Source organism: Haemaphysalis longicornis, unplaced genomic scaffold, assembly GCF_048455015.1.
Source record: "Haemaphysalis longicornis isolate Haplotype H1 unplaced genomic scaffold, Haemaphysalis longicornis Haplotype H1 scaffold_15, whole genome shotgun sequence".
NCBI classification, from domain to species: Eukaryota; Metazoa; Arthropoda; class Arachnida; order Ixodida; family Ixodidae; genus Haemaphysalis; species Haemaphysalis longicornis.
In genome coordinates, this window is record NW_027526257.1 from 13,971,382 (window position 1) to 13,991,262 (window position 19,881).

Sequence of the window (19,881 nt, forward strand, 5' to 3'; positions counted from 1 at the left end):
CAGTTATTGGGGTTTTAACACTTTGGCCCTCGCCAGGCAACAACTGCTATGTAGTTACCTCTCCAATTAAAGCGAAATTTGTACTAAAACTGGCCGCGAAAATTGTGTGAATTAAGAGTTTCAACACTTGGGCAATGGAATTCGGATAGCCGACGGTAGTTCATGTGTCATCGTAAAACCGGTGCTTTTTCCGCAACGCCTCATTAAATATGATAGCAGACTAGATTTCCACTTTTTCTTTTTTCATTTCGGTCACTACTAAATGCCGCTGTTAGTCAATTGAACCCGCGTCCATGTCCCGTGAACTTCACCCCGCCGAGGTGCTCGTTCGAAGTTACGCCTCTTTTCGTCCATTCAGTGGTAGGCTTAGGCGCGGCGGGCCAACAGCGGAAGGCTGCTATGAAACTTTCGAAAGACTTCATGTACAAGGGCTCCGCAGTATGGGCGCGTGATTCAACCACAACACTCGAGATAAAACCATGAATGCGAGTTGAGCGGAGTACACGCGGACCGCTTCACTGTGTGGAGCAGCGCTTACGTGATCCGGAAAGCGGAAAGCTTACATTAAAAATCTTCCGGCCAAATTCGATTAAGCAATTACTTTTATGCCCACTGAGCCCTTACGAAACTGATTTCTCCGCACCGCAGCTGTCTAATGAACGCTGGTGAAACGAAGATGACCACGTTCAAAGAGAGCAATTTATTGCCATCAGCACTCGATGTTCAAGCCGTAGTGAAGAAGTCCGTAAGCAGTGCTTGGCGTTTCTTGACCAGGGCGGGCTTTACGTGACGCTCGTATGCTGACAGCGCTAACAAGGTCTTAAACATTCGTGTGCACCTGCGTGCCTCCGCAGAACATCGATGGCATCCATCACATTTCGGTGGCTGTCAGTTTCACCGAGCTTCCTCAGGCTCTTGTTCGGAACACTTTTCTTTCTCTTGGAGTGCTCATGCTGCTTACAAGACTCACCTAACGATGCACGAACAAAATATTAATTTGGTTATCAGCGAGCACAACCTAGCGCAGCAGCACCAGCACCGTGAGCAATGACGCGTAGAAAAAAAAAAAGCTTGAAGTAGGCTTCGGTAGCCTAAGCATAGAGGGCGCTGGCATAGGCAACGATGGAGACGTCAAAATAGTGGCTGCACTATTAAACCGTCTATGACCGCTAGCGGTTTGGGCAGCTTCGTTCTTCGCTTTTAATTGTTGTTAACCGTAGATTTCACCGCTTTTGTTTCATTTTAGCCTTCAAGAGTCAATTTGAGTACTGAATTTTTTCAATGTAGGGCCTGAGAGGCAAAATAAAACGTGCCTCGACCGGAATTTCGTTGTTCCTTTCTTGCCGTGACTTCGTTAAATCGAAAGCGCCGCAAAATTACTTCGTAAAATCGAGACAAAAATACATGCATTTAGCAAAATTTTGTTAGAAAACTTGAAAAAATTCGTTATATCGCGAATTTCGTTAAATCGAGGTTCGTTATATCGAGGTTCAACTGTATATATATATATGGTATGGAAATGAGGGGCTCGTTAGGAAATACAGAAAGAAATGCTGGCAGTCTACAATGCCAAAGAAGGCATAGGGGAATGGTTAGACTATTTTTTACCGTTAGTGACGTTACATTATTTTGTTTTTAATTACGTGAGAAAGAAAGAAAAACACGCGCCCAGAGTGGGGACCGAACCCACGCCTTTCGATTAGATCTCGAATGCCTTACCAATTCGGCTATCTGGGCGACTGTGTTCTGCTTCACATTCTGGGGTATTTATATTTACTACAACTGTATCTGGCTACCACCCTCAAGCGTCAGATACAGTTGTAGTAAATATAAATACCCCAGAAAGTGAAGCAGAACACAGTCGCCCAGATAGCCGAATTGGTAAGGCATTCGAGATCTAATCGAAAGGCGTGGGTTCGGTCCCCACTCTGGGCGCGTGTTTTTCTTTCTTTCTCACGTAATTAAAAACAAAATAATGTAACGTCACTAACGGTAAAAAATAGTCTAACCATTCCCCTATGCCTTCTTTGGCATTGTAGACTGCCAGCATTTCTTTCTGTATATATATATATATATATATATATGATTCTGACAAAGGCCAGTCCCTCGGTTGAAATGTTAAACCTTTTCTTTTTTCTACGTGTGTCTTTCTTTTTTTGCTCATACAACTTGCCGGTGTCCAAGAAATATTTGCGAGCAATATATATATATATATATATACATACACACACACACACATACTTGTTTAGCACAAATAGTTTGATGCCTTCAGCTAGGTGCGCTGAAGGAACAAGCTCAGGATTTCTCAAAATAGCCAAAAAGGAGCAAAACAAAGGAATATATTACAGTAAAACAAACACCACACAAGGTTGTGGCTTCTGTGGCCTTGTGGCTCCTGATTGGTGCAAAGGCCAGGGTTTTATGGGGTGCAATGGTGTGCATGTACCTTTTGATCCAGTCAGAAGCTGCAAAATATGCTGCAAATAAAGAGCTTACTGACGTGACTGCTAAGGCAGACAAAAGTGGGTGAGCAGTTTTGGTCTAGTTTACCAACGCGTTGGACTGGGCTAGTTGGTACGTATTTGAATGGATGAAAAAGCAACGGAAATAGAGGACACAATTAGAATAAAACGACAGAAAGCACCAGCTTGTCCCGTCGTTTTCTTCGCTGTCGTCTGTTTCTGCTGGTTTTTCTTCCATTAAAACATGTTTTAGTTTTTTCTTTGCAAGTTAGCATATTTACTGTATGCTAACATTCGTAATTTCCCTTGAGAGATGGGAGCTGCATGTTAGAAGCGAGTACAAATGGAAGTGACTCCAGTGATTGCCAGTCATTGTTGGAACTACAGAGCAACCGTGGCATTTTGTGTAAGGAAAGCATCGAAGGTTCCATGGCCTGTGGCAATGCAAACACCAAGCTAAAAAGATTCCTTTAAGCACTACAGTCTGCTTACCTATGTGCTTTAAAGGCAAAAAGCGTGGCGATACTTACTGCAGCGTTGCATTTGCGTCGCTTTCTTCACTTTCGTTCCTTTGCCATTTGGCAGGAATTACTCCATCCACCTTCTTTTCTGATATTACAAGCTTGCATGAGTGCTCAATGATGCTGTGCAAGCAATCTTCGTTCCGATCAGAGTTTGCAAGACTCTTGCAGATAGCAAGCACCTGCGCTTTGTCCCAACGCAGCTCGATTGTTGTCGTGTGACAGCTTCTGGCTACTTCTTTCTTTTTCAATTTACTTTTTAATACTGGAGTTGGAGACTGTGGCCTGCTTGCAAGTGCTTACAATACATTGTTATTAGCGAGCGACGGGGCATTGTCTCAGCGCTATAAGAAGTGAAACTTCGGCACCTCTGAGGCCGTGCAGAAAGTATCACACAGTTGTCAAAAGCTCACGCACATTAGAATCAAGGGCACAAGTTATAATTGAGTAAGTACACGATAGCTGGTTTCTAAACAGCTGCATTTCTCCTTCGAGGTGAAAGCTTTGAATGGCTTATTGAGTGAAAAAAAAAAAAAACAGCGTCCAGTGTTGGCACCCGTAACTGAAAGACAGCGCCTCCAAAGGCGTTCTATGCCAGGAAGCATTCCATAGCATGAGGTGCTCGAGTGTTGGACACTTCAAATGAAGGGAACTGGAGAAGCAGCGTAATTGGCAACTCCTCCGACTGCTTGCAGGAGTGAGCAGTAGCACAACATGTAGGAGGCAGATGGAAGCCATTCGAAAGTGTTGAGGCGGCTCGCTAAGCGTCTCCAGCAGCAATATCACACAGCCTTTCTCCAGTGAGAGGTGCAAGCAGGACATCTCAGGCTTTTGTATTCACAAGCCGTAAGAAGTGCTTAGGTACTGATGAGCTCTTCCTTTTATTAGTTTATAGTCTTCTGAACTCACCAGGTAAAGCACACACAGGGGTGTGTGTTCATTACACGAATGGACAGGGTGGTACTCGGTTGTTTGCACTTGGTTTGGTAGCTCTTACTGGTGACTGAACTGACCAGCTCGTGCAGCCACCGTGTTGAAGCGCACGGTTGGGTGGTTTGTAATGGCATGACTCCTCTCCTTCCATCTCCTGTGGCCCACAGGTGTACATCCTGAGCCTGCTGGAGAGCCCCAAGTTTGAGCACTTCAAGCCCGTCCTGGACGCCTACGTCAAGGGCCACTTCGCGGCCGCCCTCGTCTACAGGTGATCATGCGATGCGACGAGATCGGGGGGGGGGGGGGGGGGGGGGGGGGGGGAACCACTGGGTGTGTTTGCATCGGGTGGGGTTCTGTACAAGTGGTAATCGGTTGGGGAAAATGAGTGGAGGAGTTTTAGAAACTGGCCTTGCCTTTGGTTAAAGTACTGTAGTACCTGCAAAGTCAATCACATTAGGGGACTTCTTTTTGCGCTGTCTTGGATAGCCCTGATGAATCTGGTAGGCTGTCCGGGAGTACGAAAATATAAATTGGTGAGGGCTGAATTTTCTGTGTTGGCATTTAAATTACGCGAATGTGGTTTAAAAAAAAGCAAAAGCAAGGAAGAAGGAAACGTGGTGTGACCACTAACTCACAAAGAGTGATTCTTTCACTAAATAGGACACTTAGACCTTTGTAGGGGTGCCACAGAGTGCACTTAAAGTTGGTACCCTCTTGGGTACCTAGCCAGTTGAGGTTTTGTAAACAAAGTTTAGTTGTTCACAAATGCCTGTTAGCATTCGCTGCCAGAGTGCCTACAATTTTGGCACTGCCTGCGTTGGAGCTGCTGTCAACCAACGCTGAGCTCACTGAGTCACTCTTGTTTTCACGTCTTCCCTGTTGCATGTTGCTTTCGGTTTTCATCGTGCACTTTGTTGCTGTTTTCACTGCAGTTGTTATGCAAGTGCCAATGGAAATTGCATCATTGTGACAGCCCATTAATGCAGGTCTGTGCACTGCTAGAAATGTGACCAAGTGCTGTTAACCCACAGTTGGAGCTTTGATTTGCAGCACTGCACTTTAGGACTGTAGGAGCAAGCGCAAAAGAATGTGAACATGGAGAAGAGATTTGTAGATATGTCATATGGGAGGCCTGTACCTCAATGACCTCTGCCTTTCGAGCCACGCAACTTCCCCTCATCTGGCTCATGATCTCGGGCATTCCCATCGCAATGATGTCTGTGTTGAATACTGCAGCAGGTAAAATGACTGAACAAGAACTTGGCACAGCGAAGCAACGTAAATAAACTCAGAAACGCGCACTACGCAGTTCAAGTGGCCACCATCTTGCATTGCCGCAGCGACGTCCAATCAGAAGGGCCATCTCAGCGTGTGCCGATCGGAGAGCCAATCGCGCTTCAGAACCTATTTCTGGCTTCATTTTTGCATCGTCCTTTTTCTGCCATTTGTTCGTTTGTGAATGAACAAAGATAGAAGAGACGATCTGAACCAGAAAGAGCATCGCTCTGCTTATCTAATGGTACCAAAATGGCCGTGCCCAGTGGCACCGTTGCGAAGATATAACGCTCCGAAAATTGCCCTTTTTTTTTTTTTTTTTCGCCCTTTTACGCTGACATTTTGTCACCGTGGCTGGCAAAAGTATTTTTTTATGCTCCCTTGCAACTGTTTTCGGTGGAAAAACTTTCCAAACACACAGAATAGAAAGCATAGAAGCCGAATATGGGGCTTTAAAAAAATGGTTTTGATCATTTTTTCGAAGTTAAGGGGGGACGCGGCTTTCAACTTCGGAAAAATGACCAAAACATCGTTTTTTTGAAACCCACATATTCGGCTTCTATGTTTCCTATTCTGTGCGTCTGCAAAGTTTTTACGCTGAAAAGCGTCGCAAAGTGGCATAAAAAAATACTTTTGTCAGGCGCGGTGACAAACTATCAGCGCAAAAGGGCGAAAAAACGGCAATTTTCGGAGCGCTCTATCTCCGCAACGGTGCCACCGGGCGCGGCCATTTTGATATGGTTAGATCGGCCGAGCGATCGTCTTTCCGGTTCTGCTCGTCTCTTTTATCTTCGTTCATTCACAAACGCACAAACGGCAGAAAAGAAACGACGCACAAACGAAGCTAGAAATAGATGCTGAAGCGCTATTGGTCCCCGGTCGGGGCACAGACCAACGACCCTCCTGATTGGATGTTGCGGGCGCAACGCAAGATGGCGGCGGCCGCCTGAGCTGCGTAGCGAGCGGATTGAGTTCATTTTCGCCGCTGCGCTAGGCCGAGTTTCTGTTCAATCTGTGGTATTCAACACGGACGTTATCGCGATGGGAATGCCAGAGATAACGAGCCGGATTACGGGAAGTTGTGTGGCTCGAAAGGCGGAGGTCATCGAACGCTTCGTGGTGCGCGTGACTCTACCGTCGCCAGACCCCGGAGGGTGACGCGGTGTGCGCGCTTGCGATAGCGGTTCGTGAAGTGAACTTTTAGTCGGATTTGCGATGTTTACACGCTTAGTTATTGCTGTGTTTTGACTGTGGGCTCGCTAGCCTTGAGAAAGAAACGGTCGACGCGTCAAACGCTGCGGCGCGCACGGCATAGCCGACGCGCATTGGAGCATCACATGACTGGGCAACCGGTTACGATTGAACGCCAGTAGTTGTAATTAATGCCTGCGACGTTAGATTTAATCTTAAAAGCGACCTGACCAGCCATATCAGGTATAATCAAAGTTCGATATGTCGCGGTAAGCGTGCGCTGCGATGCGCGCGAGCCATATCGCCTTTCTTGTGCAACGTTTCCCGTGCACTTGTAATGTAATTTTCATGCAAACAGGTTTGAGTTAGTAATATAGGAATAAAAATATGCTCTCTGCGTTAAAAATGTACGTTACTGTGGCAGCATTTAACAGTGATTTTTTTAGGGAAATTATTGATACCATTGCTCAGGGCATACTGGCTGTGCTGCGAGAAATATTGGATGCCTTGAATGTCAAAAGTAGTAAAAAAATATGCTCTTGCATTGAAGTTGGGAGTTATGCAGAATACTCTACCAAGCTTCAAAGTAGCTCATTTTCATCTTTATGGTATGCAAACTTTTGGCACTGAACACCTGCACATGAGTACTAAGTTGCTGTGCCAGGCAAGATAAAACATAAAAAAAGCCAAAAATGTTCAAATTTAAGTTAAAAAAAATGCTTAACTTGTTGCCATGGTGACAACACTGCAAAAGGAGGTTGTCCAGTGCGATACAGCCAACCAACTAACCTACTTTGCATTGAAAGCCCATTGAAACCCATCTCCCCTCCGTTTGGTTTGCAAAGGGGGGTATGTACTCTTCACGGAGGAGCTGAAAATGATGTTTTCTGGAAAGAGAAAGGCTGTAAAAGGCACTCCAATTTCAAGGCAAGGCCTTCCAGAAGCCCCATGTTCAAAAGGACATGAAAGGCTACAACCGTGACGACTTCTGATATGTGAACCCCATGTTGCAACTTCGGAAGCCGTTTTCTCAAAACAGTTTTTTTTGCCACCTGTGTCGCTTGTACCAGGGATTTCTTCATGACCGCTGGGTCTATTTTGATTCCGTTGCTTGCATTACATTCCTTGATGAACTGTTCAGGTCGTGACACTTTTGGTTTTCCAGATTTGTTTTTTTGTGATTTTTTATTCAAATAATCATTCACAGTTGACATGCCTGTTGCACATTAACCTCTAAAAAAATGAAAACTAAAAAACATTGTGTTGTAAAAAAAAAATTCTAAAACTGTCACGACCTCGTCCATTCATTTGGGAATGCAAAGCACTTCGAACAAGTTTTCTATCGTGTTTTATAAGCCGCTCAAGCTCGGTACAAGCGGAACAAAAAGAAAATTTCATACATAAAAAAGTTTTCAAAATATTACTTTGAAATTTTTATAGTGTTATCACAGAAGCATTTCCAGTTGCTGTGCCAATTTTCATCAAAATCCACAAAGAAATAAAAAAGTTGATTTTGAAAGCCACGTCCCCCCTTAAAAGCCACGTACCCCTTTAAGTATGCAAGCCACTGATGCCAGTTCACAAACGTCATATGCAATACTACAACGTGGCTGCGAGGTACTGGAGATCTATAGTTCAGGAAGGCAGGGCAGACGTGGGGAAGAGGGAAAGGATGTGACCAAGGCAACTTGTGCGGATTGCTGCCACAGTCATGGCCAAACTGGTGTACCATCGCTCTTTTTTTTTTTTTTTCATGGTGAGAGTTTTGCGGAGTTTAGCTACCCTGGCCAATATTCTGACAAGGCCACCGGTGTAACGACAAGGCAGACCTAGCACACGGGCTGCGGGCCTGTACACAGGCGACAATGTTAGGTTGCAGCATCGCTAGCATAGAGCTATGGGAGACCGTATTGCTCAGCTCCGACTTGGTGAACCAAGTCTGGGTCATTCAGCTGGCCGAAGACGCTGCTAGAGCCCAAGGGCTCTTGGCCGACGCCTAGGATTACTGGCTGCCGTGCAATAAACTCATTTCTCTCTCTTCGGAATAGCTTTGCAGAACCCCTCGCGCTGCAGTCTGCCGACCCCCATTTGAGAAACATTGAACTAGCCCAAACTTCCGCGTTGAATGGTTTTAGTTTGCAGCCTTCGCTGGAGGAGGGACTGTTGTCGCAGTGTTGTGAACTGTCTCCCCCTTCTCCTTCGTCTGCACACGGCAAGGGGCCTGCTGCGATGCGTGGCCCACTGTGCGGAGCTGGCCGGGGACCCCGAGGAGTCTGCCTCCGTGGAGCACTGCTTCGCCTCCCTGGAGCCCCTCACGCAGTTTGTGGTGCAGTCACGGCTGCTCCTCAGCCGGGCTACAGCTACAGAGCCGGCCGAGGGCTTCTGGGCCGACCTGCAGCCGACCCTAGCTGCCTGCGAACGCATGGTGGCCAATGGTCAGGGCCCCCTGGCGGCACAGGTAAAGGGGTCGGTGTAGTTGGGCTTTTGGAGCTTTCAGTTGGGCTTTCATACTAATAGCATATACAAAAGGGACATCCGGAACTGGTGTGTAGGCAAGCCACGATTCACTGAGTAAGCTGTCGTGAACTGAGTGGAAAGGTTCTGTCTGTGCTCAGCATGGCTCATCACTGGGCTCAAAAGTTGTCTTTGGCCTCGAAGGTACAGCAGTATCAGTGTAAAGGGTTATTTAAGGGGGGACACTGCCCTTCCTTTAATTGTTAGCAGCTTCCTTTAATTAAGTAAACTGTGTGAAACTTGCCAGTCTTGCTGCTTTCCCCCACTGATTTCAACAATGCCATTATTTTTTGAGTAAGTCAATTTGTTAACAAGGTAATTAGAGATAACTAGTCATTTTTGGAGGAACAATAGAACCACAGCCACCTCCAAAAAACAAGACTGGACAGTTGTAGTGGGGTCGCTAGTTTTGTTTTTGTATCACTTCAATGCTAATGGGCAGTTGATGCACTGACAGCTGTGCTTTTAATATTGGCCTATGATACAGTGTAGACCACTTATAACGTATGTCACGGGAGCCACGAAAATCCCCACTATAAGCGGTACTGCACTATGAACGAAACATGCACCAAGCCAACCACATCACAACCTATCTCTCGAGTAATTCTTTGCTTAGTGTCACTCAAATGTGCAACACTTAAACACAGAGGCACGATCTTTATTTATTTCCTTTTTTTTTTTTACATCAGCCACTGCTGCAGGGTCTTGCACACGGTGCGTGCAGCTTTAACTTCATTTCTGCTTGTGTTTTGAAGGAGCACAGCTGCATTGCTTCATGTCTATGAATGGATGCTGCGGGGCATCGTGATAAGAACGAAGCAGGATTCTCTTTTTTTTTCCACCCGAGCTCATGTTTGTCATGCTGAAGGCAGTTGCTTATCAGCACAGCGTATGCATAGTGGCAACCTGTGGCGTCACAGCACACAATATCCTGCTGTTTGAAAAGGGAAAGGGTGGTTGCTTATCTGCACAACGTTATAATTGAGACAACATACCTCATGAGAAGGGGGGGGGGGAAGAGGGGCTTGCTATCTTCCGAGGTGCGTCAAGGAAGTACAGTTGTGGTTATCACGTGGATGCAAACACGGAACATGCCAACCAAAAGGTGCCTATTTTTTTTCTTTCCCATGTCAATGATAGAGGAGAGCAGGAAGCGCTCGCTGCGTGGGATGACCAATTCTGGCTTTTTTGTTTCTTGCGACCCTGAAACGATACCCCAGTGCACCAGTTAATCGGCGGACCCGCCAGAAAACCACACTACAAGCGGCATGGTGCTATGGGAACCCACGTTTTAAGCAGTACGTTTATGCATTGAGTTCTGTGGGAGGCAAACTGGTCATCACAACAGTCAGTGTTATATCCGGTCCTGCAGTATAAGCGGTTACGTTGAAAATGGCCTACACTGTACTATATTCATCGCCCACCCATATCACTTTGACCCGACATCATCCAAATGGCTTCCTTTGGCCTTTGCTGCCCTTGCATGCCAAAACAACACACACCCGTCGCTGTAAAGCTAAACTTGAAAATTTCTCACCATTTGTTGTTTCTTTCAGTTAAAGAAAAGCTTTTCTCGTGGCTGGAACGGGGCTAACTGATTTACTGTGGTAAACTGCGCCAAACTTGTATCTTGTCTCCATGGCCCCCTAGGATAAGCTTGTGTTTGCCCGTTTGCCTGTCTTCCACCCGTGTGCTCAGTCCCTTTCCCCCTTCCCCTGTTGGTGGCAGGTGTCGCTGGTGCGTAGCATGGGCGGCGTGTGTGCCCGCCTGAGGGAGGTGCTTCCCCCCGCGGCGGTGGCCCGCGTGGCCGAGCGCAGCCTGGCCTGGCTGCCCCCCACCCCGCACTTCCAGCTGTGCCGTGCCCGCCTCGGGGCCATCCAGCGCATCATCACGGCCCTCCTGAGCTCCGACAGTGGGGACGGCGGTAACAGTGCAAGTAAGTGAAGTCTGTCTTCATCGCAGGTCAGCACTTGGCACGGCTTACTCTTCTTCTTTTCTTCTTGTTGTTTTCCTCTTTCTCATCTTTACATTGAAAATTCACTGGCTGGCTGTCTCTTTACCTTGCCTGCTAAAGTGCAGTTGGCCAATTTAATCCCTCTGAATCGGACTGTAATGCTTAAAGCACAGCTTCCATCCTGGGGGATGTAAGGTTGGTTTTATGCCAGAAGATATGCCAGTGAGCTACGGGCCGATGCATGTATTCTGTGATGTCCCAGGAGGTAGCCCACCCCACGGTGAAAGATATACTCTTATGTGTGGACACTGCAGGGGGGGGGGAATGAGGTTTTGGAGTGCCTTGACAGCACGAAAGACGATGCGCTGTGGGCCAATGACAATAGTGAAATGGCAAGCAACTTCAGTGAGGAGGACAGCTCCGATGGCAAGTAGGGAGCCACCACCAGCTTGTTGTGAATATAAAAGAAATTTGGTTACATATAGGCCCAAGTGTTTTTACTCGAAATGTAAGGCTCTGACGGTGCTTCTCCTAGCAACTTTATTGTACGAAGTTTCAACTTTTAAAATGTGTCGCAACTTTTGCCCTCATAATGAACCCTCCCCCCTAATTCATGCTGAATTTTCTGGGAAAAAAAGAGGGTTCATTGTGCGAATAATTGCACGGTAAATTGCCAAATGTGTCATCTCATTACCATTGTCATCGTCTACCCTTTGCGTGTCTTTCTTCTTCTGTGGGTCACTCTGGTTGAGGGCTTTTAATTCCCTTGTAAGCCTTAGCTTTGTACAACCATAACGTCGAGCGTTATGACGTGAAAGTTGAGCGTAGTATTCACACGCTTGCAGCTGCTGCCATAAGTCAGATGAGAAAAAGCTGTGAAGACATAAATGAAGAAAAAAACCATGAAAATGTAAATAAGGATTACCCAATTAGGTAACCTTCATTTACATTTTCCCTGCGGTTTTTTCTTCTGTGAAGACATAAATGAAGAAAAAAACATGAAAATGTAAATGAGGATTACCGAATTAGGTAACCTTCATTTACATTTTCCCTGCGGTTTTTTCTTCTGTGAAGACATAAATGAAGAAAAAAACATGAAAATGTAAATGAGGATTACCCAATTAGGTAACCTTCATTTACATTTTCCCTGAGGTTTTTTTTTTTTTTTTTTTTTTTTAATCTGACTTCGGGCAGCAGCCGCAAGCATGTGAACACTACTTTTTCTGAATTGGAAAGCAAGCTTTCTTTTATTGAGCTTTTTCGTTAAATAAATGTTTAGCAAATTCCACTTTCTTTCCCCCTACGTGCCATGGCACTGCACTTGCCTGTCGCACGATTCCGTTCCCTTGTGGGTGGGTACAAGCCCGGCATTTCCTGTGCACACGCAGCACCATCTACTGCATTGCTTGGAACAGGTCCTTCTATTCTGTTATGCCACTGCTGGAAGAGTTCCACTGTTGTGCCTCTCTAGGCTAGGGGTAGAATAGTGGGTTTTGGTGCGAGCACTCGGAGTTTGGGCCAGACTCATGTCATCATTTTTTCTCAGACCAAATAAATAAATAAATATTTATTTATTTATTTTTGTTGTCGTGCATTGTTTCCTTATCTCACTTCTTCGTGTTCCTCTCATCGGTAAAAGTGGTTTGGCTTCTTTTAGGTCTGTCTAGAGGTGGATCACGACATAACGTGTTTCAATAATGTTTTGCATCGCACTGCAAGAGAGGGAGAAGTAGAGAGAGCGATCCTCCTTAATGAAACTGGCGATGTCAGCCGAGCTAAGCCGCCTGGCTTGCTACGCCAGATGAATGCAGTGACGATGGTAATTATAATGATGAAGAGGAACACACATGATTTTTACTAGTATTTACAAAGTCTGATGAAGTCTTGTGTCTTTGAAGTACACCAATAAGGCTTTTGTAGCGCAAGAGGTGCGAGAGTAAGAATTCCTAGGACCTAATACATCCGTTAGTTCTAGTCCTATGGAGAGTGTCCGGCCTAGAGACACTTCGACAGATAATCTTTGTGTACTAAATCGCACTCAGTAACAAACGAGATGATGCAAATCTTCACGCACATCACACTGTGAGCACAGAGGCGAGGTGGATTGGTGGATCTTGTAAGAGAAGTATCACATGTAAGCGACATTCAACCACATTTGGTGGAGTGCTGCTTCATCATGCTTGGATAGCCCAGGTGGCATCTTAAAATTGCAATGCGGGCCGATAGAGTAGAGGGGCGCGTAATGACGGGATGCGTCTGTCCATAGCGATTGCTGCATGCCCCAAGCCACACTGAATGCAAGTGCTGAAGCATCTTTGCGAGAAAATGGCACCGGTATTTTTTGATCCACGTTGGTCATGCGCTGTGGATGCTGCAGCGTCCGCCTTTACATTTCCAGTTATCCCGCAATGGGCAGGGAGCCACTGGAGTGCTGTTTGATGGTGCACTTGCAGAGCTTGAAGATGCAAAGCTTGTACATCAAGCACAAGCTCATCTTTCAGGAAAGACGCCAGACATTGCAGTGCAGCCCGAGAGTCAATGAAGATGGCCCACACGCGTGCAGGCTGCTCGATGATATGAGCCAAGGCCAGCCGCAGAGCTGCAAGTTCGGTGGCCGTAGATGAAGTTCTGTGGCTGAGCATGGCACTGAGGGTGGTGCATGGTGAAGGTATCCACACCACGACAGAGGATGTTGTGACACCGATCCATCAGTTTACAGATGTGTATGACTTCCGTATGTGTTGTAGATAGTATATTCAAGGGCAATAACAATAGATGGGCAGGCGCAATACGCCCCTTGCGTGTAACTTCAGGCACTGTGCTTACTATTTTCATGGGCGGGATCATCCAGGGCGGATGGAGAGTAAATGCTGGTGGCTGGTAATGCTGCGGCAGGAAGTCACACACTTCAGTGACCAAACTTGGCGCTAAAGGGTGGTCACATTGCCTTGCCACAATCCGCAGTTGCACACGAAGAAACTCCGGCGTGCCAAGAGCCAAGGGTGACAGACGTCAGCATTCTGTCACTGTTCCACAGTAGAGGTAGTTTTCTAAACACCAATGCAAGTCCTGCTTGCATGGACTCTAGGGCCTTGATCGTTCTATTAGAAAGGAACCAATACCAATACAGCGATGATGTAGCCTATGAGGCCAACACAGAGCGCTTCGTAGAGCCAAAGGAGAGAGTTAGAGCAACCTCCGGAGTTACTGGAGAGCATACTGAATGTGCGGGCAATTGATATAAGCTTCTCCTTGGGATGGCGGACATGAGGTGACCAGGTGAGTGACCTGTCGAATGTCGCCCCCAGAAACCTATAGCTGGGAACACATGGGATGACATTGCCTCCAGCAGTGAGCCTGTAGTGGGTGAGGTCCCGCTTCGTAAAAGCCAATGCAGCACATTTGCTTGCCAAGATTTCCAATCCTCGTGCTGACAAAAACGATGCAATGGAGTTGATTGCTCGCTGCAGTCTCGACCGTTGCGCACGCCTGTTATGTCCAGAGCTCCAAACGCAGATTTCATTCGTGTACAGGGAGATTTGGACCGACTGCGCCAAGCATTTTTCTAGGCCTGTAATGGAGACATTGAACAGTGTGGGGCTTATCACCCCACCCTGAGGAACACCTTGGTCACTCTGTATAGTGCTGAGTCGCCGCTGTTTGTTGACATGTATCAGAAAATGCCGGGCTTGTACTTATGTTCAAATGCAACATTGCTTGCCGCTAAGCTTCAATAAAGCAGGGGTGCTTGCACAGCCCAGATTCTGAAGTGCAGTTCTGCAACTGGTGTGCATTACAGGACTGTGTGAGAAAAGCGTAACTTTTTTTCTTGCATCCTGTACACGTGTGGTTTCCTTTGTGCTCTGTGTGCAGCAGGCGTTGGGGCGGGGGAGGAGTGGCGTGGGCGGCTGGTGTCGGCGTGTGCCACTGCCCTGGGCTCCCAGCTGACCCAGGGCCGCCCCGAGGACGCCCCCCTGTGCGCACAGGTGCTGGGGGAGCTGGTGACGGCTGCGGGGCCGGACGACGTTGCCCTGCTGCCCCTGGTGCCGCCTCTGCTGGACGCCTTGCACGGCCTGGAGGACGGGGCACCCCTGCTGGTACGAAGGCGGGGGTGGACACACGGTTGTAACGCTGGATGTAAAGAAATAATTGCGATGTCTTGCATTTGGGCAGCACTTGTAGCACCGTGTACTTAGGCCTGCACTTTTAAGGCACAAGAGAAAAATAGAAAGTGAAAATATATTTGTAAGTGCACCACAATGTTTGAGAGCACATGTTTGTGTGTGTTTTTAAAAAGAGAACAGGATGCACAATCAAACACAACTTCTGGGCTAGTTGGTTCATTTCTGCAGACCTGTAAAAACCAACCCAATGAGCGTTGCTAAGTGAACGCAGGCACTGCCGGTTAGTTATGTATATATAATATTTTGTCTCAAATGTACCTGCACTTTTTTTTGCACTAAACAACGGGAAGATGTATGACAAGCGCCAGCGGTTCACGAGTTTTGAACGCTTATGACTATGTTAATTAACTGCTTGGCTTTCGAAGCCTCAGGGTTGCACTGCGATGACAGCCGCTACGACAGAACGCCGTGTGGCTCTACTAGGGTCCAGCAAGCCAGTTACGACTACAAGGCGCAGCCCTAAAGTGAACTGTTTTTAAAAGCATGAACACTTCAGTTAGGCAGTAACATGTAATGGCACCCTTCCCGTGCCAACACGACAAATGGCGCAGCAGTGATTGAAAAGTAAGAAACACGTCACACTTCAGCTTCATGCCACGAGTTACGGGGTTTTTTTGTTTGTTCCCTTTCCTACCCTTCCTTCCATCCCAGTTGTACTGGGGATGAACGAGCCAGGGAACATGAGCAAAGAGTGTTGAAACCCAAGCGTAGCTAATTTAATGGCTCTTCTGAAATCATTCTGCCACTTTGCCCACTCCCGGGCGAGAGGGAAAGCTGCGCACTTCACAGAACACCAAGGTTCCACATGTTCCACTTATCAGCTCCCTTATCTCATCCTCCTTTTTCCAATGCCTGCGCCCTGCATGTGCCAACAGAGGAGAAGGGGGTGGGGAGAGGTAGACCTGATATTTAGGACAACAAAAAAACATGCTTTTTTGTTCACAATTTCGTCCACTTGTATTATTTTACACTGGCTGCTGTCAGTTCTGTGGAGAAAAGGTGATCCTGCGCAGTAGGTTTCACACTCTGCGTGCGTGGAAAGGCAATCAAAGTGGTGACTGGGACCGCCTGCCACAGTCAGGTGATGGGGGGTCGTTTGCTGTACCTGAGCTTCAGCCTTGCGCCCGTTTGTTATATCTGAAACACCATGCTATTGCCTTAGCGCATACTGTGACGGTCATTCCACGTTTTTTGTTGTATAAGAGAATCTGTTATGAGTGCAGCCGTTATAAGTGGGGTTGACTGTACATGGCCAGCATGGCATGTTTGTGGCTAAGGTGTTGCTCTGCTGAACTGAGGTGCCTGTTTTGATTTCTTGCTGCCACGGCTTTGTCCTCATCCAAAATGCCCCAGAGAGGTTCGCGGCGTCCACGAGAAAGACGCCGCGACGGGTTCGACTCACCGACAAAGGCGACGACAGGCTCCAAAGGGCCAGGACGAACCAGGGGGTTTATTGGCCGAATCGTACAGTGCATAATAACGCCAAGACCAGGTTAAGAACTACACTGTACCGACGCGCGTCCTACGGCGTCGCCCAAACAGGCGACCATGGCCGAGGTTGCACGCGGGCCGCTCACAAGGTGACCAGAGGCCTACCCTGCGCGTCCGATCAGGGCCAAACAGCGCCCGACCGGCCGGCGCGGCGGGGAGGAGACAAGCCAGCCGGGACAAGGAACGCCCCGGTATCCGACTCCCATCTCCTCCATTCCCCCATCTCCCCTATCTATGGGACAGAGCCGGAGCAAGAGCCAAGAGCAAGAGAGCCAAGAGAGAGCGTGAAGCGCGCGCGTCGAGCTTATAAGAAGCGGGGGAGAGGAGGCAGGTTCCCGGGCGAGGAGGAGCGACAGCGGCGGCAGGACAGTCGGTGCCCGCCGGCGCGCCGGCCCGCGAGGTGACGTCACGTGCGCGGGAAAACGCGCTCGTTCGAACATCGCGCTCGCGGGAGGAGGAAAGGGGATCAAGCGGATCCCCACAAAGAGAATCCGTTATGAGTGCGGCCGTTATAAGTGGGTTGACTGTACATGGCCAGCATGGCATGTTTGTGGCTAAGGTGTTGCTCTGCTGAACTGAGGTGCCTGTTTTGATTTCTTGCTGCCACGGCTTTGTCCTCAGAGGAGGTGAAATACATGTGTACAGTATTCGGGCAGTCACGAAGTATGCCCAGGTAGTCTAAATTATTGCTGGCCCTTCACTGCAGTGCACCTAATGACCCACAGATGTGGCGTCTAAAGTTCATAATCGCCCAGGTGTAACCTTGACCAATGCAAAACATAGTGCTGGAAGCACTAGACCCCGGTGTGCCCCAGGGAACATCCCTTGTGCCCCCGCTGTTCTTTCTTACAGGGCCTGCTATCGGCGTGCTTGCTCGGGGTGCTTCGTCCCCTGGGGGAGGCGCACTATGCACAGCTGTGGGGCGGCTGCCCCGAGGCCGGTCCTGAAGGCGTGGGCCGCATGCTGGCCGTCCTGCGCCGTCTGCTGCTGGGGCCCACCTTCCCAGCCGACTGGGCGGCCATGCGGGCCCTGGCCAACCAGTGAGTCCCTAGGGATGAGAAGCTGGGGATGGGAGGGGGCTGTGCTATGATGCGGTCGTGAAGTAGAGCGTGACAAAATCCGGTTTGGCCAGGAGAGTGCATTCAAGACAAAAAAGAGACGCCGACCACTCCAAACAAAAACGTTCATGACGTTTCAGCTTCCAGCACAGAAGCCTTGTTCATTAAAGTATTGTGAACGAGGCTTCAGCGCTTGAAGCTGAAACATCACGAACATTTGTTTGGAGTGGTCCACATCTCTTTTTTGTTTTGAATAGGATCTAGTGTAGCTCCAGTGTAACAGGTGTGGGACAGAAAGAAGTCCTTAACATGTGCTGAAATCTCGGCACACACGGCCGTTTTTGCTTTCCAAATGGAGACAAAAAGTGAAGATGCCCGTGTGTTGGGATTTAGGCACACATTAAAGATCCCCTGCAGGTGGTGAGGATTAATCCAGAGCCCTCTACTATGGCATACGTCGTAGCCCAGATGTAGCTTTGGTGCACGAAACCCCACAAAATTCGAATTTTGAGAGGAGTCGACAGGAAAGCTGTAGATGTCTTGTGTTGTTCCATTCTGCTTCTCACTAGTTTTTGGAGAAACACAGAATGATAGTGCCCCATTACAAAGGCACCATCCCTTCCTCACCAAAACCCATTGCAACACTTGCTGGATTGTGTAGTCATATTGCTTAAAGCGATCCAGAGGTCTTTGAGCTCAGCTAGGAAAGCCACCTGTCTGTCTGTAACACATTCTGTGAATCGTTTGTCACTGAATAACGAAATGCTGTTAATAAAAGGCTGTAGAGCATTCATATTTTTGCATACTAAGACCGCTTATATCGCCCCTTATACTATGGTTTTCCAGCAATGTGTTTGCATATACCAACAAAACTGACTTACAGTGCTCTATAAGAATGCTTTTAATAAAATGAGCTCGGGTCTTCCTACTTTAATGTCAGACCTGTTACGTTGCCACTGGAAAAATGTCTTCCCAGTATTTCATTTGTGCATATTGGTGAAGCCAACTTAAAATGGGCACAAGGTATAGCATTGTGGCTTGCGCATTTATCTGACAGTTCCCGCTTAGGAAGTTGCTAGTTTTTTTTTTTTACACATCACCTTGTGTTTGGAGTGTAGCGTGACAAAATAAAAAATTTGCTGGATGGAAGAAGTGACTTATGCCCCATGTCTCCTTCTGGGAAGGCTGAACTTCAGGCAACGAATGGACTGGCTCATTGCAACTGCTTCTGAGCATTTGTAGGAGTCCATTCCTTGCCCATTCCTTGTTCATTCCTTGCCTGAAGGCTGAACTTCAGGCAAGGAAGGGACTGGGGCATTGCAAGGCGAACGTTTGGAGGAACATGGCAGAAGCTAGTGTCACTAAATATGGCTTAGTGACACTAGCAGAGGCCTTTTTCCTGCTCTGGCCACAGACCAGATGATGATGATGATGGTGGTGGGGATGACGATTATTGTGCTTTCATAAACTTCATTATCGGGGAAATGGGTCGCACTGTGTTGTGCACTCCAGTGCTGTGACACAACACAACCCGGTGGACTCTCTCTCTCCCTCTCTCCCTCTCTCCCTCCCTCCCTCCCCACAGCGTGTCCCTGGGAGCCCTGCAGGAGCTGGGGCAGCTGCTGGCAGCCCGCGCCCCCTCCCTGTTCGGGGACGGAGGCCCCCCGTGGCTGGAGTACCTGCGGCTGGCCTCGGACTTCCTGGCCCAGCCCTGCCTGCAGCTGGAGCAGCTCTCGCCCGCCCAGAGGGGCAGGCTCACCGACCGCTACGGGGACATGCGCCTGCTCGCGGGCTTCCAGGTGGGCCACTGGGCACTGGGACACTGTTACAGGGTCGTAGTGGGAGGGGAGAAATAAGAAAAATGATGAAAGATCAACTGTTGGATTTTCGAGAACCTGCAAGCATCTCGTCCCTCATCATCATGAACTTGAGGCTCAACCCAATACGTGCACCTTTTTGCACCAACCATGCTCTGCATTCTATTCTAACTGTCTCAAGGGTCACGTTTGCTCGCTCTAGCAGCAACGCTGGGTGCCTATTGCCGTTCCTTTCTGCTGACTGCCAGTAACTGCATTTCGTCGCTGCCATTCCCATTCCTTGCCTTGCACTGGCGGCGTACCTGATTCTGTAACGTGGGGCTGGAGTCACGGGACCTGGAAAGGCAGAGGCAGAAGCAACAGAGAAGCAAAAGGCAGTCCCAATGGAGCCACGTGCTGTTTCGTTTTCTCTGTTCTGTCAGTTTGGGGACAGATTGACGGCAAAAAGTTTTTGCGGGCTTGCTTCTGGGATAGTTGGTAC

The 19,881-nt window shown here is 48.1% G+C and overlaps 1 protein-coding gene across 1 annotated transcript in view; it reads left to right on the forward strand.

Annotated features, from left to right (window-relative positions):
• Spg (dedicator of cytokinesis spg) overlaps positions 1–19,881 on the forward strand; it is a 126,566-nt gene that overhangs the window by 39,905 nt on the left and 66,780 nt on the right. The window contains exons 15-20 of the mRNA XM_077695583.1: positions 4,084–4,184; positions 8,600–8,840; positions 10,625–10,832; positions 14,724–14,947; positions 17,378–17,565; positions 19,169–19,382. Of these exons, the coding sequence (XP_077551709.1) occupies positions 4,084–4,184; positions 8,600–8,840; positions 10,625–10,832; positions 14,724–14,947; positions 17,378–17,565; positions 19,169–19,382 (1,176 nt within the window). The remainder of the gene's footprint in view (positions 1–4,083; positions 4,185–8,599; positions 8,841–10,624; positions 10,833–14,723; positions 14,948–17,377; positions 17,566–19,168; positions 19,383–19,881) is intronic.